The 26,519-nt window shown below is 45.1% G+C and overlaps 2 protein-coding genes across 4 annotated transcripts; one reads left to right on the top strand and one right to left on the bottom strand.

Moving 5' to 3' along the window:
• Positions 1-1,800: 1,800 nt before the first annotated feature.
• LOC309638716 (uncharacterized protein) lies at positions 1,801-21,064 on the bottom strand (the record flags this gene model as incomplete). Its single annotated transcript, XM_082415014.1, has 5 exons — positions 1,801-12,258; positions 14,274-14,536; positions 15,710-15,782; positions 20,544-20,670; positions 20,859-21,064. The coding sequence occupies 5 exons, from the start codon at positions 21,062-21,064 to the stop codon at positions 11,728-11,730; spliced, it is 1,200 nt and encodes a 399-aa protein (XP_082271140.1). The 3' UTR covers positions 1,801-11,727.
• On the top strand, positions 15,778-25,845 carry EOMES (eomesodermin). Of its 3 annotated transcripts, XM_082415118.1 has the most exons (7): positions 15,778-20,614; positions 21,576-21,730; positions 22,385-22,506; positions 22,927-23,085; positions 23,176-23,237; positions 23,994-24,077; positions 24,193-24,377. In XM_082415118.1, exons 1-7 carry the CDS (start codon positions 19,737-19,739, stop codon positions 24,263-24,265), a joined length of 1,533 nt encoding a protein of 510 aa, XP_082271244.1. In that variant the 5' UTR covers positions 15,778-19,736; the 3' UTR covers positions 24,266-24,377. The 3 variants fall into 3 exon arrangements, with proteins under 3 accessions (XP_082271244.1, XP_082271243.1, XP_082271242.1); XM_082415117.1 differs by having other exon boundaries at positions 24,051-25,845; XM_082415116.1 differs by having other exon boundaries at positions 23,994-25,845.
• The last annotated feature ends 674 nt before the right edge of the window (positions 25,846-26,519 follow it).

Below are 26,519 nucleotides of genomic sequence, written 5' to 3'. Positions count from 1 at the left end.
ATGAAGAAATAGCTTCCCTTCCCTCGCTGTCATGCAACATCTGAGAATTTTCAAAAGGAAAATAATTGGCTGCTCTCCTCATGTTCAGAAAGGGGAAATCTGAGGGGAATTGCACCATTTTCATTAATCTGGGACATTTATAATCCTTTACCCCACAAGCAGTTGCTGCAGTTCATTTTGTATTACTGCGTATACTATGAACTCCTAACACAGGAGGTTAATTCAAAGTATACTGTTGTCCTCCTAGACAAAGATAATGTACTGATAACAGTGCCACTTCCTGTATTTACAAGTTCAGTGAAAGAGATGAAAGTGACACCCATTCCTCTTCTTGGGAATCACAAGTTGAATCAAAGTATTCAGCACTGGTCATGCTAGATCTTTAAAGAACTAGGCACACAAAAACCAATAAGTAATCATAAATCCATAAATAATCATTCCTTCACTTAATTAAAGTATTCACTCTTTCTAGATAACATCTTCAAAATAGAATTTTTTCTTTGATATTAAATATTTTTTGTTGTTGTTGACATTGTTTTGTTGGTTTTGGATTACCAGTAACTTTTGTAACTTCTCTTAAAAATAAAAGTAACAATTTTCCAACTGTAATGACTCTAAACATTTATGCCATGCTAAATTATTACATTAAAAACCTGCTTTTTAAATTATATAGAGGGAATTAATAAGAAGTTGTCTATCTAAAAAAATGTTTTTAATTAAAAAAAAAAGAGTAACAACAACAAAAAAAGAGTAACAATTTTAGGGAACTAATAGATTTAACAATCCTCAAAGACATAACTCTAACCTTATGAATCCAGTGTCCTTAGGGCTAGCACAGAGCCTGGCACCTAGTAAGTCCTTCACAAATTCATGTTAAATGAGCATATGTGGCACTGTCAAAATGATGCAATCCCAGAAAAAGCACTCTGGTGCCGACCAAGACAAATCACATACTTGCTGCGTGGTTAAGATCCCTTGGCTTATATGGTCCTCTACCAAAGCTTTTATCGCCATTCTTGGAAGCCCTTTTAATCCAACTCTAGTTCTCTGATGCTAACATTTTCTTTACAATCTACTAAAGAAGGAGGAGTAGGAAAGGGACAAGGGAGAGAGGGGAAAAAAGAAAAGAAGAAAAAGAGAAAAGAAAAGGAAGGCATATAGATCACGAAACTTCTCCACCTTCTCCCTCTTACTGCTGTTTGCTCACAATGAGCCATCCAAGAGGTGGATCAAAATCCACCAAAGTCCAGAAAGTTATGGTCTATACAGGTCTACACAGGTGTTCAATTAGGCATCTCATTGTCCACATTCAGCCCACAGATGTGCTTTCTTGGCCTTGGGCAAAACTTTCCCAGATTTTAAGATATTTGGGGACTTCTCTGGTGGTCCAGTGGTAAAGACTTCACCTTCCAACGCAGGGGGTGCAGGTTCGATCCCTGGTCAGGGAGCTAAGATCCCACATGCCTCACCACCAAAACATAAGACAGAAGCAATACTGTAACAAATTCAATAAAGACTTTAAAAATGGTCCACATCCGAAGTGAGAGAGTGGCATGGACTTATGTATACTACCAAATGTAAAATAGATAGCTAGTGGGAAGCAGCCACATAGCACAGGGAGGAGATCAGCTCGGTGCTTTGTGATCACCTAGAGGGGTGGGTTAGGAAGGGTGGGAGGGAGATGCAAGAGGGAGGAGATATGGGGATATATGTATATGTATAGGTGATTCACTTTGTTATGAAGCAGAAACTAACACACCATTGTAAAGCAATTATACTCCAATAAAGATGTTAAAAAAAAATCATCCACATCAAAAAAACTTAAAAAAAAAGATATTTGGATCATTTCCAATATTTTTAAATCCAGAAATTTTGCATAAATATCTAAATTCTGCCTTCCTTGAAAAATCAGCAGAATTAACAAAGCTAGTGTCCAGATACTCACCAGTGATGGTGGGCTGGGACTGACTAGGGATTTCCCCTTTAGAGGAGGGCATGTTCTCCTCTGTGCCAGATACCCCACCTCCAATTCTGTCGGCAGTTTCCAACGTCAGTGGCATTTGTGATGGATGGATTGCAGACAGGCAGCAAGTGCGGTGGCTGGGGGCATGGGCTCTGGACCCAACCACCTGGGTTTGAATCCAGATCCCATAATGTATGACCACTGCTCACCTTGGGGAAGTTACTTAATTGTTCCGTACTTCAATTCCTGATGTGTAAAGTGGGATAATAATTGATACTCACCTTATGATGAGGATTAAATGATTCTATACGTGAAAGAACTCAGACAATGACTTACACATCACCGGTAGCCAGTAAACATCAATTATTACCATCACCTTGCCTGAGCTGTGTTTTCTTATGGTGAGGTTAAAAAAAAGTGAAATAACACCTACCCTTCTGTCTCAATCAAAAGTGGGAAATATACAATGGACTCGGAAAATAAAGACTCTTCCTGCACGTGGGCTATGTCTGCGTCAGGGTAAAGGATGATGCCACTATGAAACTATTCATAGCAAGAGCTTCAAGCAGAAATTCAAGATAATGGTGGAAAGGATTATCTAAAGAAAGGATTGGGGGTTACAAAAGTTTTTTTTTCTTTTAATTTAAGCAATGTTGATGTCTTGATGTCTTGATGTAAAACACAGTAATGTATTAAAAGACAAGAAAATGATATTAACCCTGCTTCCCTCATTTACTTTATCTGCCTGGCCCTTAGAACCATTCAATTTGGTCACCCTGAATTTAGACTTTAATTTCAAAACAAGTCTAAGAACTATCCCCCCACCAAAAGAAGACAGTTGTGAGGCAAACTGAACTTAAAACCCCAGACATTAGAAAATTCAAGCATAGACCTATTTAGTTTTTACATTATTGTAATAACCAACAAGGACCTACCATATAGCACAGGGAACTCTACTCAATATTCTGTGATAAACTATATGAGAAAAGAATCTGAAAAAGAATGAATATATGTATGTGTATAACTGAATTACTTTGCTGTACACCCAAAACTAACACAACATTGTAAATCAACTATAATCCAATAAAATTTTAAAAAGTAAAAATAAAAAATGAAAATAAAAAAATTTTACATTATCATAATAGCAAATTATTTTAAAAACTGTGAAATGAATAATCACATTTCTAAACAATTTAATAATATAGTAAATGTAAGATAGACTCCTGCAGAAGGTGGCCTGGACTTATAGAACACCCTTTTGTACAAAATGGAACAAAATGAACAAAAGACATAAACTCAAAGAATAAGCCAGCCATGCCAAAACAAAAGGGAAAATAACCCAATATTATCAACTATGGTAAGAACCATCCAGAGACAGAAAAGTCTGCAACATGCTGAAAGAAGACTCTGAGAATCAATAGTGGGTTGTTATAAAACAAGAGCAGTAAGTCCAACTGAAGATGTTGGTTACACATCTGGAAACTCTCTCCAGGCCTGAGAGCACAGCTGGCCCCAGGGGAAGACCAGAGCATCTCAGATGGCACCCTCTTAGGAAGTAACAGGGAGCTAAGGTGTACAAAATGAAGGCTTCAGAGGGTCTAAGGAATAACTGCCTGAGGTATGGGTCACCATACATCACATTCAACCAGGAGGCTTTCATAAAAAGGCACAACCCCAGAAATTCTGATTCAGTCGGTGCTGAGTAGGAAAGGACGCAGCAATGCCCAGCGTTATCTATTACAGCACTAACTATAACAGCAAATGTCTGGAAACAGCCTAAATGATCATCAGTGGGGAAACGGATAAATAAACATGGTGCACTTGTGTAATACTCTTGCAACTGACCAAAAAAATGAGGAAGCTCTTTATGTACTGCTATGAAATAATTTCCAACATACATTGTTAAGAGAAAAAGAAAAGCATAATGTAGAAGAGTGCTGTAATATGCTACCACTGGAAAAAATTAAATTATAAATATGCCTCAATTTGAATAAAGTATCTCTAGAAGCATTCATAAAGAAACTGATATTATTGGTTGTATCTGGGAAGAGGGACTGAATGGCTGGGAAAAAAAGAGGAAAGAAGATTTCTCTTTTTTGTTTGTTTGTTTTTGTTTTTGTTTTTGTTTTCAACATCTTTATTGGAGTATAATTGCTTTATAATTGTGTGTTAGTTTCTGCTTTATAACAAAGTGAATCAGCTATACATACACATATATCCCCATATCTCCTCCCTCTTGCATCTCCCTCCCTCCCACCCTCCCTATTCCACCCCTCTAGGTGGTCACAAAGCACCAAGCTGATCTCCCTGTGCTATGTGGCTGCTTCCCACTAGCTATTTATTTTACATTTGATAGTGTGTATATGTCCATGCCACTCTCTCACTTTGTCCCAGCTTACCCTTCTCCCTTCCCGTGTCCTCAAGTCCATTGTCTATGTCTGCGTCTTTAATCCTGTCCTGCCCCTAGGTTCTTCAGAAGCATTTTTTTTTTTTTTTTTAGATTCCATATATATGTGTTAGCATATTGCAGCTCTATTTACAATAGCCAGGACATGGAAGCAACCTAAGTGTCCATTGACAGATGATTTTTATTCTTCAATTTTAAACCATGTGAAGGTATTACTTATTCTAAAAATAAATAAATGTCTTAGAAAAATAAAAAAGAAAGAGGAAAGAGGGACAGAAGGAAGGAGAGAGGGAAGGAGGGAGGGAAAGAGGAAAGAAGATCAGGTTATAGGAAAATAGCACCTGCAAAGTTTTCCTGAAAAAAAAAAATCTGTGTAATAACAGAATCCAGTCAAGCAAAAGAGATTAGATATGTAGAGGGCGGTGCACAAAGGACTGGTAGGAAGCTCAAGATCCATTTAATTATAAATAATGGCAAATCATTACAGCAATTGCAATTATAAAACAAATTTAAATGTTCATTTTTGAAGAGAAAACAACATAATGTCAAACTTATAAAAATATAGAATAGGTATAATATAGATATAAGGGAGTGGTCCCTAAACCTCAAAGCCTGCTGTCAAAAATTCAAAGGTGGGAGCCAATGACTGCTCTAATTCATTCACCCAATCACACTCTACGTATCACCCATCTGCTATGTCAGAGACCACGTGCTAGAAACTGCTGATAAAGCGGTGAATAAACGGCCAAATACCCACTGTGTCCTGATACTTCCATTTTAGCTAGTTCTCCTGTTTCACAATAGTTTATGGATGTTGTTTTACTTCTTAGGCTGGGGGGAGAAAAGCATAGGTATATTATTTAAAGCCATAAAAATAATCATTAAGGACAGGCATTTTCTGAACTACTAATAAAATATGGGGAAGGAGAAAGGAAGACAAAAAATATATATAGTATATATCACACACAGCAAAAGAAGAAAACGAAAAGGGTACCAAGGAAGAAGTAAAATCATAAACTAAATGGCAGAATCAAGGCCAAACATAAAACATGACTATATTACTATGTAAAATAGATTGCTATATTATATAATTATACTATTTGGTGTAACTCTCTGCTAAAACATTTGAAATTTTAAGAATTAAATAGACCTATAAAAATAGGAGAAAAAAATGAAAAAGCTTGAAAAGAGTATTTCCGAAGTCTTATTCATTTCAGGGATAAATTCTTATTAAGCTGACACTTGTAGTTAAGTTGTTTCATAGAGAATAAAACCAAGTCCCCAAATTATTTTTACAAAGTTAGCATATCATTGCAATCAAAACCTAACACAGACAACACAGACCAAATTCCATTTTAAGTACTGATGCAAAACTTTCAGATAACAGATTAGCATGAAGAGCCTAGCAATGCACTGTGGGTATAAAATATGACCACAGCCAGTTTACTCCAGGAATGCAAGTGTGTTGGCTATTGGAAAATCTCTTAGTAAAATTCACCATAATGATGGATTACATGGAGGAAAATATACTAATCACCATAGAAACCAGGGTTGCCAGGGACCGAGGGCTGGGAAAGAAAACTGACTACAGAGGAACACTTGGGAACTTTGGGTGGTGAAAATGTTCTAATACATCCGATTGTGGTATTAGTTACACAAGCACATACATTTGTTATAACTTATCAGCTGCATACTGCTAAAATGGGTGAATTTTTACTGTATGTAAAGTAAACCTTAACAAGCTTGACTTTCAAAATAATTCTTTTGAATCAACATGATATTTCAGATTTGAAAAAAACTGGGACATTATCTCAGATAAAATAAGAATCAATGGCAAATTTCTTAATTTGTATATAGCCGCAAAATACATGCACAAATATGTACTTATAAAAACATATTCAAATGTATCCTAAATTCCTATATTTGTTATATCTATTCAAAATTTAGCATCAGGCTGGATGATTTAGCATAAGAAGGATTCCCGCTAAAGTCAGGTATAACACACGATTATTCAACTATTTTTTAACTATTTATTTATTATTTAACCATTTATTTCTTATTTAACTATGATTTAGCTATCTTAACTATTATTTAACATTTGTTCTGAGTGACAGCTCAATAGCCAAGAGTTAAACTATTGGAAAAGAGGAGGAAAATAATCATGTCCAAGGGAACAATGCAGAAAAACAAAAGATAATCAAATAAATACAAAGCTACTCAAAGGAATTCAGAAAGTAGTTAATAACATGATTTATAAAAAAAATCAATAGTTTTACTATAACAAATAAGATCCAGTTAGAAAATGTGACAAAAGATTCCCTTTACAACAGGAATAACAATATAAATACATAATGATAAATTTATCAAGAAGGATATAGGCCTACAAAACACACAGCTATACTGAGAGAAGTGTTGAGTAATGTTAGAGACCCATATATTAATTTTAGAAAGAAAGTTTATGTTGTAAATATTTCACTTTTTTCTTTAAAAGTCTAAATTCAGTACAATTCTGATCAAAACCCCAGTTCTCAAATTCATCTAGAAGAATAAAATAAGAGAATAGTCAAGAAATTGCTTTAAAAGAAAAGTGGAAATCATAAAAATCCTAGAAGAGAACATAGGCAAAACATTCTTTGACATAAATTGTAGCACTACCTTCTTGGATTGGCCTCCTAAGGCAAAAGAAAAAAAGCAAAAATAAACAAATGAGACCTAATTAAACTTAAGAGCTTTTGCACAGCAAAGGAAACCATCAGTAAAATGAAAAGACAGCCTACAGAATGGGAGAAAATATTGCAAATAATGCAACCAATAAGGGGATAATACCCCAAATATACAAAAAACTCATACAACTCAGTATCAAAAAAATGCACAACCTGATTAAAAATGCACAGAGGATTTGACTAGATATTTCTCCAAAGAAGACATACCGATGGCTAACAAACAGGCACGTGAAAAGATGCTCAACATTGCTAATTATTTGAGAATGCAACTAAAAACCAAAATGAGATATCACCTCACACCTGACAGAATGACTATCATGAAAAAGTCTACAAATAACAAATGTTGGTGAGGATGTGGAGAAAAGGGAGCCCTTGTACACTGTTTGTGGGAATGTAAATTGAAGCAGTCACTGTGGAAATCACTATGGAAGTTCCTCAAAAAACTATAAATAGAGCTATCATATGATGCAGCAATTCCACTCCTGGGCATATACCCAGAACAAAAAAAAAAACGAATTCAAAAAGATACATGCGCCCCAATGTTCATAGCAGTGTTATTTACAATAGCCAAGATACAAAAGCAACCCAAGTGCCCATCAACAGACAAATAGATTAAGAAGATGTGATACATCTAATCTATATATAATATTCTAATATATAATCTATATGTATAATATATATAATATATGTATAATATAATCTCTATATAATCTCTGTATAATATTCCATTATATATAATGGAATATTACTCAGCCATAAAACAGAATGAAATACTGCCATTTGCTGCAACATGGATAGACCTAGAAAATATTATGCTCAGTGAAATAAATCAGACAAAGACAAATACTGTATGGTATCACTTATATGTGGAATCTAAAAAAATAATACAAATGAATGTATATGCAAAACAGAAACAGACTCACAGACATAGAAAACAAACTTGTGGTTACCAAATGGGAGAGAGAAAGGGGGAGGGACAAATTAGGGGTATGAAATTAATAGATACAAACTACCATATATAAAATAGATAAGCAACAAGGATATACTGCATAGCACAGGGAATTATACCCAGTGTCTTGCAATAACCTATACTGGAGTATAATCGGCAAAAATACTAAATCACTAGGCCATGCAACTGAAACTAACACAATATTGTAAAGTAACTATACTTCAACTTAAAAAATCATATCAAGGGGGAAAAGGTTTTCCATATGTGTATGTATGTATATATATATATATATATATATATATATATATATATATATATGGAAAATTTTTATATATATATATATCAGTGGAAAATCTAGACTTGAGAATTTACTGGTATCAGCTAGAAAATTTCAACCTAGACAATTGCTAGAAAATCATAAATATATAAGGTGAAACGTAAGCAAGGGGTTCCTTCTGGCCTTCTGGCCCCAATGCCTGTCTGCTTCGCCAACCCTCTGACCTATGGGTGTTCAACAATTTGCAGAGGAAATGTAAGCATTCATAAACATTCAGTGCTTAAATACCAGAATACAGAACAATCTCTTTGTCTCCTTTTCATCTTTCCTCCCTTCTTTAACCTGATACCCCTTCCCTTAATGCTCCTAACCATTGACACAAGTAAGTCCTAAGAGTATAAATTGTGTGATTAAATAGCCCAAGATTTTAAAATGTTACTAGCTTTGTTTAAAAATATATAGTCTGATCTCTATGAATTGTTCAACAACATTCATACCAGCAATATCCATAATAACCCAAAACAGTGGAAACAACCCAAATGTCTCCAGCAGTAGAATGAAGAAATTATATATTCACACATTGGAATATTACACTGCTAGGAGAATGCACAAATGCAATTACACGTATCAACATGAGCGAATATCCCGAGCAAGTTGAATGAAAGAAACCAGACGCAAAGACCACACTGTAAGATTCCATTTATATAAAACTCAAAACTCATGAAGGCTAATCGATGGTGATAGAAGTCAAAATAGTGGTCAACTCTTGGGCTTGGGAGGCTTCTGGAGTCCAAGCAACACTGGATTTCTTAGCATGTATGCTAGTTATACAAGTATGTTCACTTTGGAAAAACTAACTGAGCCTGAAAAACGCAGATATCATTTCTTTATAGGTTCTTTTAATAGATGATATGAATGCTCTCAGCCATATAATACTGATTTATCACGTGATTTTTTTTTACCCCCCCCAAACAGTTACAAAACTGAGGTCCAACTGAAATGGAGATCTCAGCCTACCACTTAGTTGAGCTCTCCAATCCTTCCTCTCCTCTCTCAACTCAGGCCCTTCATTTTAACCTTTCTGAGAGTTGACTTAACTGGACATTTTCTCAGCTTTATGTGGTGATTGAGCACAAAGTGGTTTTATATCCAACCTCTGCAACTTGGTAATAGTCTGACTTAAAGTAGCTTACCTTAAGGTGCCTCAGTTTTCTCATCTGTAAAATGTTACTAATAAATAATAGTTCCTGCCTCATATGGTTGTTGTGAGGGTTAAGTGAGCTAAAAGGTAAGCTGGTTGGATAGCCCTGGCTTGCATCAATTCTATGACACACCTTTTAATTTCTCGAAATCCAGATGCAACAATAAATGGGGCTTTACAATCACTGTTGTCAGGTGACAGTTGTGGCATAGCTGTTGCTGCCTGTTCTTACAGCTTTAATTGTGTGTATGAGTGAAATATGGAAATAACACTGTCAAAGTAAGCCATTCTTTCGATAAGCACAAAATAAAAATTTGAGGATCAACCGTTTTTTTTTTCTTAGTGGCAAACAAAATAGCGGTGGGTGTTAATGGATAGCATCTTAGATTTGATGACATGTCCACATGAGGTACTTCAAGAAGTTGCTGTCAAGGCTTTCCAGCATTATTCTACTTTCAAATTATTTCCATGCATTATTAGACTTTTAAATTATGTTGAAAACGCAATCATTTTAAACAAGATATTTTCCAGTAATCTTTAAAGCTTCCCTAGGTGTTGGGAAATTGAAAGACCGTCCGGGCGGGGCGGGACGGGGCGGGCGGAGAGTGGGCAGAGCACTGTGACCAGATGCTCAGCCATCACTTGCTTCCTTGGCTCTTAAAACGCTGTTTCTCCTTTCTCCACAGCCAAACCCAGAGCACCAACAAGCACGGGACCCGGCGCAGGGTGTTCCCGTTCACTTCTGGGCTCAAACGCCAATTCTTCCAAAAGACTGCCACCAACCCCCAAACCCATAAGCCCAGTAGTTCTCTAACTTTTCTCATATTGGAATCATCCGGAGATCTTTCAGTGATACTGATACCTGGGTCTCACTCTCAGAAATTGATTTAATTGTTCCGTGGTGCCACCTGGGCACGGGGATTTTTAAGAACTCCCCAGGTGATTCTGCCAAGATTGGGGACCATATTCTCTGATAATCTCTTAACTACTGACTTGGTGCTGTTTGTATCTTCCACCAGCTCCCTGGGACATGGAAGCTTTTTCTTGTCAACCTCGTCCAGTCCCTCACCCAGCGTCCCGCCCCTGCTTTGAGCTGAGCCTCATAAGAGACCTCGAAGGAGAAGCGCAGGGAGCTTCGGCCTCCTCAAGAGTCGCCATTGAGTCTAAAGGGTATTTAGGAAGTAATTCAGATCGCGTCACTCCTTGGGTCTTTGGCAACACGCATTTCTGGCCCGCATCTGCCCAACTTCATCCGCCCCCGGCAGCCAAGCCAAGCGGGATGTTATTGGGGCTGACTGTCCCCTCCAGGTCCTCCGCTTTGATCAGCAACGGCTCCGTCTAACAGATCGCTCTCCCGCACAGGAACCCCCGGAGCACCGGGTCCGGGCACAGGGTTCGGGAGCTTGTTTACCCGCTTCTGGGGTCTCAGGTGACAAATAATGGGAGTGTCTCAAAGAAAGGAAAACTCCCACAGCGAGGCCGGGGCGGGGTTCCGCGCACGTGGAGCGAGGGGGAGCTGCGCCTCCCGCGGAGCAAACCTCCCCTCCCGCCGCGCGCTTCCGGGGGCGCAGACCCTCGGGCGGCCTCCCAGGGGACCGCGACTGCCAGGAGAGGCCCCCACCCCCACCCAGCGCCCGCGGCATTTAGCTAAGCGTTTCCCGCCAATTGTGCCCCCGGGTTGTGCTGAGCTAGCAAAACCCCGACTTCTCCAGGAACTAAGTTAAAGATGTATTTTAAGTGAAAAAAGCAAAGTGTTGAATAGTGTACATAAAAGAGTGCGGATGGGTGGGGGACAGACAAGGGGAAATTCAGGTACATGTCTATTGGCTGGTGCAAACACATAATAAGCCCCGGAAATACACACAAGAAATTAACCGTGGTTGCCAACAGGCCGAGGCGCCAGACGTTGCAACCTGGCGGCTTTCTGAGTTTTTTTAAGCCTTCTACAGATCTGTTTTAAAATATACATTGATTTTATATATTATATACTGTAGGGTGTTGTACATAACATATTCTATTGTTGTCAAAGATATTATATTTTATTATATATAACACACTACAATACATTATATGATACACATACACATTTATCTCTGGTTGGTGGAGTCAAAGAAGTCCAACTTAGTTAGCCTCTGCCTTCGAGGCTGACCTAACACACAGGGAGAAAGGTTCGTGGCGTGAAAAGGCAAAGAGGGAGGACGGGGAAATTATGTGGGACCCACCCCCAATATCTTTTTATTCCAGACAAAGGGACCAAGGGGAACTGAGGCGCTCCACTGCCCGAGGGCAACCCGGAGTGCCTTTGGAGTTCGAAGCCGGCCGCGGGGCAAAAACCGGGAACCCACGCTCGGGGAGGCCCCTCCTGTCCCGGGAGCAGACGTCTGGGTTCCAACCCCTGCCTGGAATCGGCATTTTTTGCTCAGGACGCCTGCCGGTCCGTGGGTGAGGGCGACGGTGCACGGTGATGCTGGCGTTCGCCGGGAGCGCGGAGCCCTTGGAGACTCCCTGGAGGCGGAGTTGGCTGCTCCGCGGGCGCCGCGCGTCCCCGAGCTGCGCGTCGCGGGGTTCGGGCGGCCGCAGAAGCCCCGCTCACAGCGGAGGGCCTGACCCACCGGGCAGTCTCTCTTCCCGACCCGGGCGCGATTCGGAGGCTTCGAGCGTCTGCCGGGGAGACGAGAAGGGCCCCGACGTCCCCCAAATCCCAGCCCAGGCCCAGGTGGGACCAGCGGCCCGCGCAGCTGGGTATGCGAAGAGACGAGGAAGTGGGCGGGCAGGGGGTCGAGAACTGTCCGTTGCTTCCGCGCCGCCCCTTCAGCCCATTGCCCCTCGATAAAAGCTCGAGGCCCGGAGACCCCAGTTCTCTATTCAAGGTTTCAGAGTTCCAGGGAAAGAGCGCGATCTCCCCAGCTTCCCGGTCCGCCCGGACCTGATGTTCACAAGTTGAACACCCTCAGGCAAGTTTACTTTGCCTCTCCCAGCCTCGGTTTTCTTATCTGTAAAATGGGGATGATAGAAGTACCTACGTCTGTGAGGTGGTAGTGGGGGTTTACATGGGGTATTATTGTGTGCCCAGGGCTTGACCCAGCCCTAGCTTGCAGAGAGCGGTGCACCCCTGCTATGGTTACCCCAAGCAAGAAGGACCGACTCGAACCCAGGACTGGGATTTAGGCTGGAGCTATGGGGCCCAGCTTCCTCCAAAGAGATTCATTCTTAAGGTCCAGCGGCCACAGATGGTCACCGAACGCAGTCCACTCGCTTCCTCCGAAGCCACGCGGGGTCTCCATTCTAACATCCACCTCGGAGCCTTCCCCCTTAAAGAAACCCCGCACCCCGCCCCATTCACACGTACTTAACCCCTCTATTGGGAGCCCCGCAGCTCAAACCTCCTGGATTCAAATTCCCGGGCTACCATTTTTAGCTGTGTGCCTTTAGACAAGGGCCTTCACCTCTCCAAGCATCACTTTACTCTCCTGTAAAATGGGATGATAGCATTCTAGGGTGCTAATTTTAAAAGGTCGTACGGGTAAAGCAGAGAGTCTGGCCTATAGTCAGCCGCTGCTTCTTTCATTGTTTTCCTCCTTTGGCTGTAGATTCGAGGATCAACTCTATGCTTGAAAAGTCAGCCCCAACTGGGTGGAGAAATGATCCCAGCTGCTCTCTGCTCCCCCTAGAGACTCCTTTCCTGTGAACCCTCAGAATCTGTAGGAAAAGGCGCTTCCACGGGCCCCCCGGACCTGCCGAGCAGTTAAGCCTCCCAGGTCGACCTGGGCTTGGGAGCCTCCTCCATGCCGCCCCCCTCGGTTAATCTTGCCCAGCCCTGTCCTCTCAACTAGAGGCCGCAGACGGCGTCCTTTTCGGGGACTCCCAGTTTGGGGTGCCCCGCGGGAGGCTTCCGACTATTAACTTAACTCCTTCCTCCTCGGGCGTTTAACCAAGTAGGTGGAGAACAAAACCTGAGCTAAATACCCTATTTTCTTTCTCTGGCTAGTAATCGGCCGGAACGGCAAAATCCCGGCGGGGGTCGGGCGGGCGGGAAGCCTGGGAAAAACAGATGCTAATGGGGGCCCGGGGCGGGCGGAAGACGCACCGGGGTCGGGCGCCCGCCGCCTCCTTTTGAAGTGCGCCTCCCCGGCCGCGCTCCCGGGCCTCGCTGGGCTTCCCCCGCTTTGGGGGAAACTGAGAGGAGCTGCTGGAACGAGTGGGGACTCTCCTCTCAGGCTCTGACTGAGTCACTCCCGCTTTCTACCTCTGGTTCACTTTGCCCTTGACCGGTTTGCTCCTGGCCTACTCCCCCATCAGAGTGGGAATTTCTGGAAGAGAAAGACTAAGGTTCCTGAGCCCTCATTTAGCCCAGTGTCCAGGGCAAAAAAGTGAGCTCAGCGTAAGTGTGATTGGAGTGATAGGAAAGACTGCAGACTTTCCTGTGTGCTGGGTGCTGTGCTAACTGCTTTCCATTCTGTATGTGGTCACGACACGTGGAAATTGGGGACAGACACGTTAAGGAACTTGCTGAGACCCACCAAGCTAGTGAAAGGTGCAGCCACAAACCCAGACGTTTCTGCATACAACTTTAGGCTTTTCTCTTAGGGATCTGAAAAGACAGGTTTAAGGAATGATCTCTTTGGTTTCTGTTTCCTGTCGACCTTCCTTCCCTCCTCCTTCCCTCTCACTCTCCTTCCTTGGTTATCTTAAGGGCTTAACACGTTCTTCTGAGAACTCCCCAACCCAGACTTCCCCTCTCCCCCTTTCTCACCTCGGGCCTGGATGGGAGATTCCAGCTGCCCATGTCACCTGAAGCTCTGGTCAACAGGATTTGATTCTGCCCACCTGTTGTGTAGACATCCTGCCACACCTGCATCATAGAGGTGCCTTCTGTTGAAACATTAATTTCCATTGATTCTGCTGATCCTGTTAGTGATGTGCAAGTGATTTCAGGATAATATTTCTCAGTGGCTACATGGTGGTTGTTCCCATCAACAGCTGTCCTGCAATTCAGGCATTCACTTTTCTGTTTTCCTGTGGAAGAATGTCCACATTAACATGCATACAGAAAGCCTTGCAATAATGTAAGAGCTCTGGATTAAGAAAGGTCTAAAGAAAAAGTTTAAAACATCTTTTAAGAATCTAAAAAAGGTGAAAATTCCGGGTCCATTAGTTTAGGAAGATCTGTGTTTTCTTTTTCTTTTAGAAAAAAAAAAAAAAACCTTTCACTTTCATCTCCATGGTTATAAAGCCTGAGCCCTGACACTGTCCTTGGGCTATTTTGTCTGTTCTAGTCTGCAGATTTAGTAACCCCTTTCTTTCAATTAAGAGATGAGCACCTACTAAGAGTCAGGCCTTTCAAGGTACGAAAGTAAGCAAGACAGGGAGGGCCCTATATAACTCATATTTTAATGTAGCAATGATTAGCCAAACATTCCCCTACTTTATTTTTGAGAGTATTTCACTTTATTTTGCCTCATGTAGTCTTTCTTGTTATTTATGTGGATCTGTAACTTCCATAAATATGATGTTGATGATGATGATGATAGAACAGCAGTTAAATCCAGGAATTCATTTGCAGTTTAAAAAATACTTTCATAAAGAAGATTCTTGATCCAATGTTTAAGATCACTTATTTTTTGTAATAAGCAACTTTTGGTATGTTTATTAACTTTCATTCCCCAATCCCCACCTCCTCATATTTTAACAGTGAACTACACCTGCACTTAGCAATCAAAATACATAGATTGATAGCTGAAGATAATAGTTTAAATTGGCCGTTTTGTTTGAAAAATACAGTGGGTTTAATATAACCCTTTGCCTCACTCATTTGTGGACACATTTGTGGATTTCTTTTAAAGCAAGTGATCAGTCTATTTCAGGGTCACGGTGAATTCAAATTCTTATAAAAAGTGAAACTGTTGGTGGGACTATCTTGCTGTTCTCAGCAAAATCAACACTACTTGTCCTTGCCAATGGACATTTTCTTGAAAAAAGTTATCTTACGGGACATTTTCTTAAAATAAAAAATCTAAACATGAACAACCTTACCGTGATGGAAGCCCCCTCCCCCTTCAGAAAGCCTAGTGGAGGTGGGAATCTGGCCATCAGAGAACAAAGGGCCAAAGAGTGAACCCGCGATGGCGAAATAAAATGTAACATCAACAAAGAAAAGGCCATAGATAAATAGTAAAAGGACCAACTCACCACAAAAAACCCATTGACGTTTGCCCAGAGTCCAGGCGAAGCGCTGGTGACCGGTTAATGTTGGAATGTTTTCCTAGGGTTAAAAGGAGAACCGGCAGCAAGTCTGCTCAGAATTTACAAAGTGTTTGAATAACACGGACAGTGTTTTGATAACACATTTTTAGTGGGGGTGAAAATAATAGAATTTATTGGGACATTTATATGGGCCCCCTTGGTTGTGGCGGGGAGGGGAGGTAAACCATTTCTCACTGCACTCATTTATAACTCACCCCTGTAATTTATTCATACGTTTGCATGTATCTGTTATGTAATACCGTCTTACAGCGAAATGCTTCTCAGTTTTGCCTTTAAAAGCTGAATGCACTGATATTGGTTACCTTTAAGGGGGAGAAAGGGATGAAGAGGTGCCCTGGCCAGGTTGGCAATAACTTTGTGTTATCAGTTTAAGACAGTAGCATGAAGCTGGTATTATTGCTCAAGACAATACAGCATAAGACCTTTAATAGGCTCACACACAGGCGTAACCTTGGCTTCCTTGTAGCTTTCAAAGGGTCCTGCTCCCTCCAGTCTCAGGCTGAAAGGTGCAAGATTTGAGTTAATCCAGCCAGCACTTGGGTCTGGGGTTCCAAGTGTTCTCCACGTTTCCTCCCTAGTGTTGATGTTTTTGTTCAATGTATTCCCGTACACTGTCAGTTGAGCCACATAAAACCAGGCACCTTTCAATAAATGTCTCATTTGGATTTCATGAAGCTTGGGGTGTAATTGAAATCAAACAGCAAACAGGCTGCAAGGCTGTGCTATTTGCCCACCCAATCTAAGGAGGGTGCTGCCTGACTTGTTCACTGAAGGCACTGCTTTAGCTTTCTTTTCTGTTCCTGTTTCTGGAAAAGAGTGATTACATTTTAAAGTGCGACTAGGACGTGTGAAAATAATTTCTATGCCTCTTTCCCTGGTTATCAGTAAAACTGAGCCAGCAAAAGGAAAGCCCATTTCAAGTAGGAAATCAGTCACAGATTTGCTCATCTATAACTCTCCAGGCATTTAGACTAATATATTCCATATGTAATAATAATAATGTAATTAATACAGAAGAACCATTAAAGGAGATTTCTTTATCTCTATGCAGTCAGAAAAAAAATCATCTTTAGTTGAAACAGTGCTTTTCATTATGTTCAAAAGGAATTTGTAATATATATCTATAAATGTAATATAAATTATGGGTATATTTTCCATGTTCCAAAAATCCGGGCCCCAGAGCGGTTTTGTAGAGCCCGAATTTTTATTCTCTTTGAACTTCTCTTTGTTTCTCCGCCTGTAAAATGTGTTCAAGTTTGGGCAAAAGGATAGCTATATTGGGGAGGTGGGGAGATATAAAGTGCAATTTCCTGCCTCAAGAATCAACACTAATCCTAATTACACATACCGTGTATATATTTCATAATTAGGTAGCACTCAAATGAACCCACGCGCTTTCAAGAGCTTGCTCTGTGGCTGGAATAAAATCAAGCCTTTCTGATGTGGCGCGGGGGACAGCTGGCTCGCGTTATTTGCGCCAGAGTGGGTCGGAGCGATGCCTGTTGCCTGCAGTGGCGCTTTGCCACGCGCAGAGCTTCCCTGGCCTCCTCGAAAGCAATTCGGGACACCGAGGCCCGCTGTCTCGCTGAGATCAGGCGCAAAACTGCGATCTAACCCCAGCCACTCTGTCTCCAAAAACGTGAGATCTGATCTCCTCCCTACTTTTTCCTCAAACATCCTGCAGCTCAGGTCAAGGCTAATGTGGAAGAGCCTTGAGTGGTAACAAGATCCCCTAGCCCGGGCTCCCCCGCCAAGCTGCCCTTTCTTTCCTTGCTCTTGATCTCGTGAGCCCCGCTCACAGAACCTCCACGTTGAATATCTTGAAGTCTTGAAAAGCACAAAGTACTTGGAAAATGCAATTCTCCAAGACTTCCCTGAGTCAAAAGAAAACTAAAGCCGACGAGGTGGGAGTGGACAGTGGGGTGATCAGAGCAGAGAGCCAAGCCGAACCCGAACTAAACTGGTGGGACGACACGGGAGAAGTGCTGGGCTGAGCGCGCTCCGGGCCAGCGTTCCAGGAATCTGCTCCTGGGCTGCTGTGCCCGGACCTGCGAGGCCCCCACCCGGGCCACTCGCCTAACTTGCTCTCTCCCCAGCCCTGGCTGGGCCTTGATCCTGAAAACCTTCTCGCGCTCCCTGTTTCCACTACCGCGAAGACCTGGTAACCGCGTCCGAGTGCATTAAGAGCCGCCTCACTCTCGAACTCAGACGTGCCAGTATCGATGCTGCTGTGGTTTGAACCTAGGTTGGAAAGCTTCGAGCCGTTCTGCACCGGCGTGTGCGCGCTCAACGAATCCCGCGACCGCGTCGTGTTGCGGGTGAAGAGTTTCCCGTGTGATCGCGTTCGGTTGGGGAAGCAGAGTCCCGACCTCTCAGCCGGAAAACGCGCTCCCGGAGCGATTACAAGCCGCGTCTGTAATTGCTTATTAACAGCAAATATTCAGGCTTCTCCTTACCCGCAACGAAACGTGCGGGTATTAATAAACAATACAATAGGACGGCATCATCTTGCTCTGCTGTCTGCAAAAACGCAGTGGAGAAACAGGCAGCTGGGGCAAAAGGGCTTAATTCCATATCAAACTGATTATTTCACTAATTATTCCACCTTCTGTGTTGCGCTGCAGAGGAGAGGCGCAGGGAATCTTAACCGGAAGGCTGCTTTGTTTCTCGGTGTCAGGCCCAACTGAAGATGGGAGGGGGTGGGATCCGAGATTCAGGGAAACTGAGCGTGGATTTTAAATTGTGGGGAGTAAAAGTGATTGCCTCCTGAAAGCAGGCGTGATGGTGTGGGGATGAGGGTCTTCCCAGTATCCCACCCCACCGGGGCTTCTGATTCATAAGCTGACGGCTTCTGTCCTCAAGAACTGCAGTGTGCTCTCGCCGCCCCTGGAATCCCAAAAGCCCAACGCCGGGTTCCTCTCCACAAACACTTCCCACTGAGTAAAAAGGTGGGGCCGAACAAAAAGTGGTTCCTGCTTGTTGAAGGCCAGAGAGTCCTCTCCAATCGGGAAGAAAGTGTGCCTGAAGTTACAGCCCCCGACGAGGGAAGAGACTTCCTTGGGCCTCACTCCAGCTCGTCCCAGATCCCCACCCTCAGAAACCGGTGCCTCCCTGCAAGCCATCAGCTTGCAGAACATTTCTACCTCCGGCCTCTAGAACCTGCTCCCGTCCCCGCATCCCCCGGCTCAGAGCGCTGTGACGACTTCTGTGTCAAGAGTGGACCCTGCTACGGAGACCTCAAACCCTGTTCCACTAAATTCCAGCGAAATACAGACACCAGGATTGATTCTCACAGCAGGACTGAGTCTCAAAAAAAAAAAAAAAAAAGAAAAGAAAGAAAGAAAGAAAGAAAAGAAAAAGAAAAAGAAATAAAATCAAGCTAAAGGAAAAGAAAGTCGCAGGCTACTTGATCCAATTAGTAAATGCCTAATTGAATTAGTGTCACCTCCACCAGCCAATAGGAGGGTCCCGAGGCTGTGGGGCCGCGAAGCCCCTCCCTGGCCTCACATATATAAAGCAGCCAATGACAGCCTGCAAGTTTCCAAGTGGTCAACTTGACCGATAGTTTTTCAGTCGAGAAAGGCAGAAAGGCTAGCGCTGGTGGGTGGATGGGGAGAGAGATCTAAGACCTCTTCTTCCCGTGTGTGCGGGGGAGGAGGGTGGAGGTCCAGAGAGGCAAAAGGGACGCGGAAGGAAAAGGAGAGGGCTTCTCGGTCAGATTTCGCCTCCTGCCTTCAAATTCAGTGCCCTTTCCTTGTGGAAAGGGCGCTGGGTTCGGGACGCGCGAGTGCGCGCCTTAGCGGTCCGCGTGTCGCCAGGTGGGTACCCAGGCACAGGAGGAAGGGGAAGTTACCTTCCCCTCGGAAGAGGGCGCTGGCTCCCTCATCCTGCCTTTATAATCAGGCCGCGGCCGGAGAGGAAGCAGCCAGCTGCCGTCTGCGCTCTGCAAAGCATGCAGTTAGGGGAGCAGCTCTTGGTGAGCTCGGTGAACCTGCCCGGCGCGCACTTCTACCCGCTGGAGGGGGCGCGAGGCGGTGGCGGTGGGAGCGCCGGCCACCTCCCGGGAGCGGCCCCCTCGCCTCAGAGGCTGGACTTAGACAAAGCGCCCAAGAAGTTCTCGGGCAGCCTCTCGTGCGAGGCAGGGAGCGGGGAGCCCGCAGCCGCCGGTGCGGGGGCCCCCGCGGCCATGCTCAGTGACGCCGACGCCGGGGACGCCTTTGCTGGCACCGCGGCCGTGGCCAAGCCGGGGCCCCCGGACGGCCGCAAGGGCTCCCCCTGCGGGGAGGAGGAGCTGCCCTCCGCCGCCGCCGCCGCCGCCGCCGCCGCCGCCGCCGCCGCCGCCAGCGCGCGCTACTCCATGGACAGCCTGAGCTCAGAGCGCTACTACCTCCAGTCCCCTGGGCCTCAGGGCTCCGAGCTGGCCGCGCCCTGCTCGCTGTTCCCGTACCAGGCGGCGGCCGGGGCGCCCCACGGATCTGTGTACCCGGCTCCCAACGGGGCGCGTTACCCCTACGGCTCCATGCTGCCCCCCGGCGGCTTCCCCGCGGCCGTGTGCCCACCCGGCAGGGCGCAGTTCGGCCCGGGAGCAGGCGCGAGCGGCGGCGCGGGCGGCAGCGGCGGGGGAGGCGCCCCGGGCGCCTATCAGTACGGCCAGGGGGCTCCGCTCTACGGGCCGTACTCCGGGGCAGCAGCCGCGGGTTCCTGCGGAGGACTGGGGGGCCTGGGGGTTCCCGGCTCCGGCTTCCGCGCCCACGTCTACCTGTGCAACCGGCCTCTGTGGCTCAAATTCCACCGCCACCAAACCGAGATGATCATTACGAAACAGGGCAGGTGAGCGCAGCGCGGAGGGGCCCCGAAGCGCGGGGGCAGAGAGGACCTGTGTGGTCCTGAGGGTGGCCGGGAATGGGGAACCGCCGCCCGCCTGCTCCGCTCTTGGCTGGGAGAGTGAGTTTCCGTGCGCAGCCAGTGGAGACGCCGCATCTCCAGTCCGATGTCCCTCCCGTCCGCGCACCGGCGGTTTGTGCAGGGCGCTAAGGCTACGGCTGCTTCCCCCCTTCTCTCTCGTCACCCTCACCTGGACTGACGAGGAGGAGGCGGAAATGGAAACTGGGGCTTGTCCACAAAGCTGGATTTCCTAGGTACGCCCGGCCGGCGGTACGCCGGTCCCTGAAGGCGGGCGAGGAGCCGCAGATGCGGGAAGGCTCCAGGGGTGGCTACCCTCTCTGAGCACAGGGCATGGGCTCCCACAGTTTTAGGCGCCAGGGTCTCCGCGGGGCGCATCCGGGCGACGAGCGCGAGGACCAGAGCGCCGGCAACGAGGGCTGGTCCGGGTAGTGGGTTAGGCCCGACCTGGAGTCAGACGGGGCTGGGGTCCCAGGCCTGAGAAAGTTCGGATACACATCCCACTGTGGGCAGTGGTTACTTCTGGGGAAAGTGAGGGGTGGGTGCTGGGAGAGGGACGTCCAAAGGGGACTTTTACGAGAACACCTTAATGTTCTCTGGCACTTGTACATATAGAAAATAATGATTTTTAAACATCCTGGAAGAAAATAAATGAGCATCTGAAAGGGTCAAGAACTTGAGTGAGTGGTGCAGAAGGGCGGGGATTGGGGCAAATTATTTCAGAAAAGAGATGTTCCGAGAGTTGCCAACTCAAGAATATTTTACGTAGTGAGGGCCACTTTATCTACCGGTATTCTGTTCGTCTGTAGACTTCTAAATGTCGTCCTTGAGCGTGGGCCTGTGCCGAGGCGTTCCGATTTAAATCTCCTGGTTCTGTTCCCTTGCACAGACGCATGTTTCCTTTCTTGAGTTTCAACATAAACGGACTCAATCCCACCGCCCACTACAACGTGTTCGTAGAAGTGGTGCTGGCGGACCCCAACCACTGGCGCTTCCAGGGGGGCAAATGGGTGACCTGCGGAAAAGCCGACAATAACATGCAGGGTGAGGAGAGAAAGGGCCTGGGCAGGGTGGATCGGCGGGAGCCCCTGACTCAAGACACTCAAGACTCAAGGCACATTTAAATCTCACATCCCTCCCTCCACATCCGGGGCCTGGAAGTGTTAGGAGTTTCTTTGTGTTGATTGTTTGATTAAGAGAGAGAATTGCTAAGTCAGACTTCTTGCCTACTAGTATATAGAATTTTAACCATGACCCTCCTCTAGCCCTTCCCTCCACATCCCTACCTTTGAGAAAGGAATTGCTGTAAACTCTCCAGGTGGCAAGGGCTCCTGGCATTCTAATCTTCACTTGAGAAAAGGCCTCCCCAAGGTTGAGTTCATCATAAAAATCCAACCACCTTCCATCAGATCTTGCCTGTCTAGCTTCAGAAGCCCCCAAGTTAACCTTCAAGAGGCATCGCCTACTGGCTCCATTTTTGCCTTGTCCAAGGAAGGCTGGAAGCACAGGGGCCCTGGGAGGGGAATCAGTAGAGTCTAGTTGGTCTCCACTGGCCTTCTTAAACTGCTAATGATGGGAGACGTGTTCTAAGTCTAGCTCTTAAATCTTGCCCGTAGGTAGTAAAATACCCCTCCTCTACCTCCATTTGCAAACAGCCCTTTATGCTTGGGTTTTGTGTTTTGTTTCATTTTCTCTTAGGCAACAAAATGTATGTTCACCCAGAGTCTCCTAATACTGGTTCCCACTGGATGAGACAGGAGATTTCCTTTGGGAAATTAAAACTCACCAATAACAAAGGCGCAAATAACAACAACACCCAGGTAGGGTGACAGAGGAGGTGGTGTCTTCTGGTTGTGAATCTCTTTTCTAATGAGTTTCCATACTCTTCATTGTATTTGTAATATTTGCAGGTACCTGTTGCTTGCCTCTTTCTGGTCTTTTTTTTTTCTTTTGACCTTTCTCATTTTTATTTATTTATTTTTTTTCCTACTGGATTTCAATAACAGTGAGTTAACTGTTAGGAGCAGAAATACTGAAATCTTTTGGCGACTTAGGAAACCAAGAGGCAAGAGTGTTTATTTAAACACACACACCCAGCTATGTTTTAAGTTTCAAAAATGGCAATAGAAAAGTTAGCTGTTGCTGGGGAGCAAGGAGGAGTCGCATTCCAAAATACAGAATTTGTCAAAATCGACTTTACTTTTTCGATTTGGCAGCTCTTTTCTCTGTACCATTTGCAGATGATAGTCTTACAGTCTTTACACAAGTACCAACCACGACTGCACATCGTTGAAGTCACAGAGGATGGCGTGGAGGACTTGAACGAGCCCTCCAAGACTCAGACCTTCATCTTCTCAGAAACGCAGTTCATTGCAGTGACTGCCTACCAAAACACCGATGTGAGTGCCCCATGGTCCCCAAGAATCCCTGAAGCTCAGTCCAGCGTGAGAGAGAAAACACTCAATGACTGTTTTTTCTCCCTTGTCTAGATAACTCAACTAAAGATTGATCACAACCCCTTTGCAAAAGGGTTCAGGGACAACTATGACTCGTAAGTGCACCTTTATTTTTCCTTGCCTGGTCATCTTTGAACAAGACATATCGAATCAGACACTTTCTTGAGACCATATTCTAGGAAGAGCTTTCACGGTTGGGATTTTTGCCTATTTTTATTTTTGCATATTTTTGGCCTTGACTAATCTTGCTTTAGAATTTTCACAGAAGGGTTTTGTTCATTTCTAAAGAAATGTTAAAGGCTTAAAAATGAGGAGTTTTTTTTTTTTAACATTTGAGTGGAGATTTGAAATTTTCATAATCTGCATTTATATGCCTTCCTTTCCATTTGATCCCAGTTTTTTTATTCTCTCAGGAGCAGGGATTATTATTCCCTCTCATTTTTTTACATAAGAAAAACCTGACACTAAGAGGATGTCATTTTCACAACATCAAACAGCAAGGCCCCACAAATGCCTTTTAAATCTGGGATTTCTACCCACCATGGCCAGCATTCCTTCCCTACCACTGAAGGGAGAGTTGCTCCAAGTTCTTCCAAGTTCTAGGACTTGCAAAGATGGATTTTCTACAGTTTAAATGCTTAATGCTTGGGAGGAAGCTTTTTCTTTCGTGGTGGGAAATTTGGCCGCAATGAGCCAAGTCCAGCTAAAATGGGCCAGTGCATCCCTACTACCTCCACCCCTCCACTTGACACACCAGCACTCCTGCTCTAGAGCCTTCTTCATTTCTGGGAGGTAGATTGTTTGGGGACAACATTAGGGTTTTTTTTTAAGTGTTTCTCTTTATATTGTAGCATGTACACCGCTTCCGAAAATGACAGGTTAACTCCATCTCCCACGGATTCTCCTAGATCCCATCAGATTGTCCCCGGAGGTCGGTACGGCATTCAGTCCTTCTTCCCGGAGCCCTTTGTCAACACTTTACCTCAAGCCCGATATTATAATGGCGAGAGAACCGTGCCACAGACCAACGGCCTCCTTTCACCCCAACAGAGCGAAGAGGTGGCCAACCCTCCCCAGCGATGGCTTGTCACACCTGTCCAGCAACCTGGGACCAACAAACTAGACATCGGTTCCTATGAGTCTGAATATACTTCCAGCACCTTGCTCCCATATGGTATTAAATCCTTGCCCCTCCAGACATCCCATGCCCTGGGGTATTACCCCGACCCCACCTTCCCTGCAATGGCAGGGTGGGGAGGTAGAGGTTCTTATCAAAGGAAGATGGCAGCTGGACTCCCATGGACCTCCAGGACAAGCCCCCCTGTGTTCTCTGAAGATCAGCTCTCCAAGGAGAAAGTCAAAGAAGAAATTAGCTCTTCTTGGATAGAGACACCCCCGTCCATCAAGTCTCTTGACTCCAATGATTCAGGGGTGTACACCAGCGCTTGTAAGCGAAGGCGGCTGTCTCCTAGCTCCTCTAGCAATGAAAATTCTCCCTCCATAAAGTGCGAGGACATCAATGCTGAAGAGTACAGTAAAGACACCTCAAAAGGCATGGGGGGGTATTATGCTTTTTACACGACTCCCTAAAGAGTTATTTTAACCTCGTCAAAATGAGCTAACTTTTTGCCGATGGACTTGGTGGTGTTTTTTGTTGTCTTCTTTGTCTAGGTTGCCAAAAAGACGTTTGCCTTCCACCCTGATGCATCCCGTTTTGTGCAATTCTCTAAAAGAAGGTGCCAAAGCTTTTTGATTGCTTCAGGTAACTGAAACAAGCCTAGCATTTTTTTCTTTTTTAATAAAATTAATGGAGGACTTTCAAGTGTTTTTAAATTTGAAGGTGATTCAAAGTTGTGGATTTATTTATTGGAGACACTAGACATTCAGAGAACTGGGCTGTGAAGATTGAGTGCCTAGCACCATCAAAGGTGTTGAAAGCTTTGGTTCTCATTTTTATTTGTAAATCTGTAAGCAAATAGAAGCGCAGAGTGGTAAGATGTTTTGCTTCTGGAATAGAAGGGTGGGCCTTCAATAACCTTCAATAAGGGACTTTTGCTGTTAGCTTTCTGCTGGGGACAAAAGATGTTAGGCCTGGGAGGCAAGGACTTTGTGAAGGTGCTGGTTTGACCTGACTTTGATTCTTCCCAGGCTTTTGAAACAAGCCATGTTTGCCCTAGTCCAGGATCGCCTCGTGTACTAGGCCTCTGCTGTGTGCCTGGGTGGCTTGTAGGACTTAGGAGACAGCAAGGGAGGGGGGTGCCAGAAAACAAACAAACAAAAACGGAGAATTTTAAAGTGTACAGTTGTGTGCTTAGATACACTGTAGAATAATGTGGAAAATATTGTACAAATAGTCTACGTAGGTATATGAGATTATGTAAAATTGGTGCTTTGGCTTTGTAAAGAATTTGCAATTCACCGGACCACAGCTGCAGGAGCAGGGGAAGTTTCGTCATCCCCACAACATATGGGAATATTCTGTTTACTTCTTAGTTAAGAATGTATTCAGCTACTGTACTAACTTGAAACGTGCTAAGGAAAACCCCTATGTCATCCTCTTCCTCCGCCACCCCCACTTCCCAACTTGGTAACATGAGGAAACAGAAACCTGACGCCCCAGCTCCTATAGGCTTTCTAGAGACCTTGGATTTTTATGTACAGTCGTAGTCATTTTTAATAAATGTGGTTCATTAAGGGAACAGGCATAGCCCTGTCTTCTGTACTATGGGTTTTCATCTTTCTTTCAAAATTCTTAGTTTGCTTCCTCCCCCACCCTCCTCCAGCAGGAACCCTGTCCCACCAACCCACTCCCCCACCCCAAGTAAGCCTCTAGAATCTCTAAGTGGACAGTGTCTTCGTTGAGGGGGTGGGGATGCTCTTGTTTATCTTTTTTCCTTGAAGATGAATGGGGTTATTTCCTCACCGCACTGGGAAGTCTGGACAATGGGGATTGGAGCTGGGGAGGGGGAGGGGGGTTGCCGCCGAGATGCAAGATTGCCCACAGCAGGCTTGATAGGAGCCTAGGAAACCTCCACCCCCAGCCCTTGGCGTCCGGGCCTCTCCTAGACCTCCTTGGGGTCTCCCATCCCCGGACCCACATTGGCTCCCCGGGCACCCTCGCGGCCCTCTGGGCGCCCACGAGTTCCGGATCCCTGAGGCCAGGCGGGAGCGGGCCGCCCCCACTCCCGCTCCCGCTGCCACCTGCGGCTTCCTTCTTCCCGGAGCCCCGGACGCCGCCGCGGGGGCAGCTGCGGGCCGGGGCGCTGGGGATGCGGCGGGAGCGCAACACAGCTCTGCGAGCAGCGGCCGTGGAGCCGGTTGCCTAGCTTTCAGCTCCGCGTTTTCGGCTCTCAATCCGCGGGAGGGGCCTGGGCCCG

This window comes from Balaenoptera physalus (genome assembly GCF_965194825.1).
Source record: "Balaenoptera physalus genome assembly, chromosome: 11".
In the NCBI taxonomy this organism is placed as follows: domain Eukaryota; kingdom Metazoa; phylum Chordata; class Mammalia; order Artiodactyla; family Balaenopteridae; genus Balaenoptera; species Balaenoptera physalus.
This window is presented reverse-complemented; position numbering and strand designations above follow the sequence as displayed.

Excerpts from the sequence above, each read along its gene's own strand:
- EOMES (XM_082415116.1), top strand. The coding sequence starts at position 19,737 with ATGCAGTTAGGGGAGCAGCTCTTGGTGAGCTCGGTGAACCTGCCCGGC. Across the intron at positions 23,086-23,175 it reads CTGCCTACCAAAACACCGAT|ATAACTCAACTAAAGATTGA; the intron begins GTGAGTGCCCCA and ends TCCCTTGTCTAG. Across the intron at positions 23,238-23,993 it reads TTCAGGGACAACTATGACTC|CATGTACACCGCTTCCGAAA; the intron begins GTAAGTGCACCT and ends TTTATATTGTAG.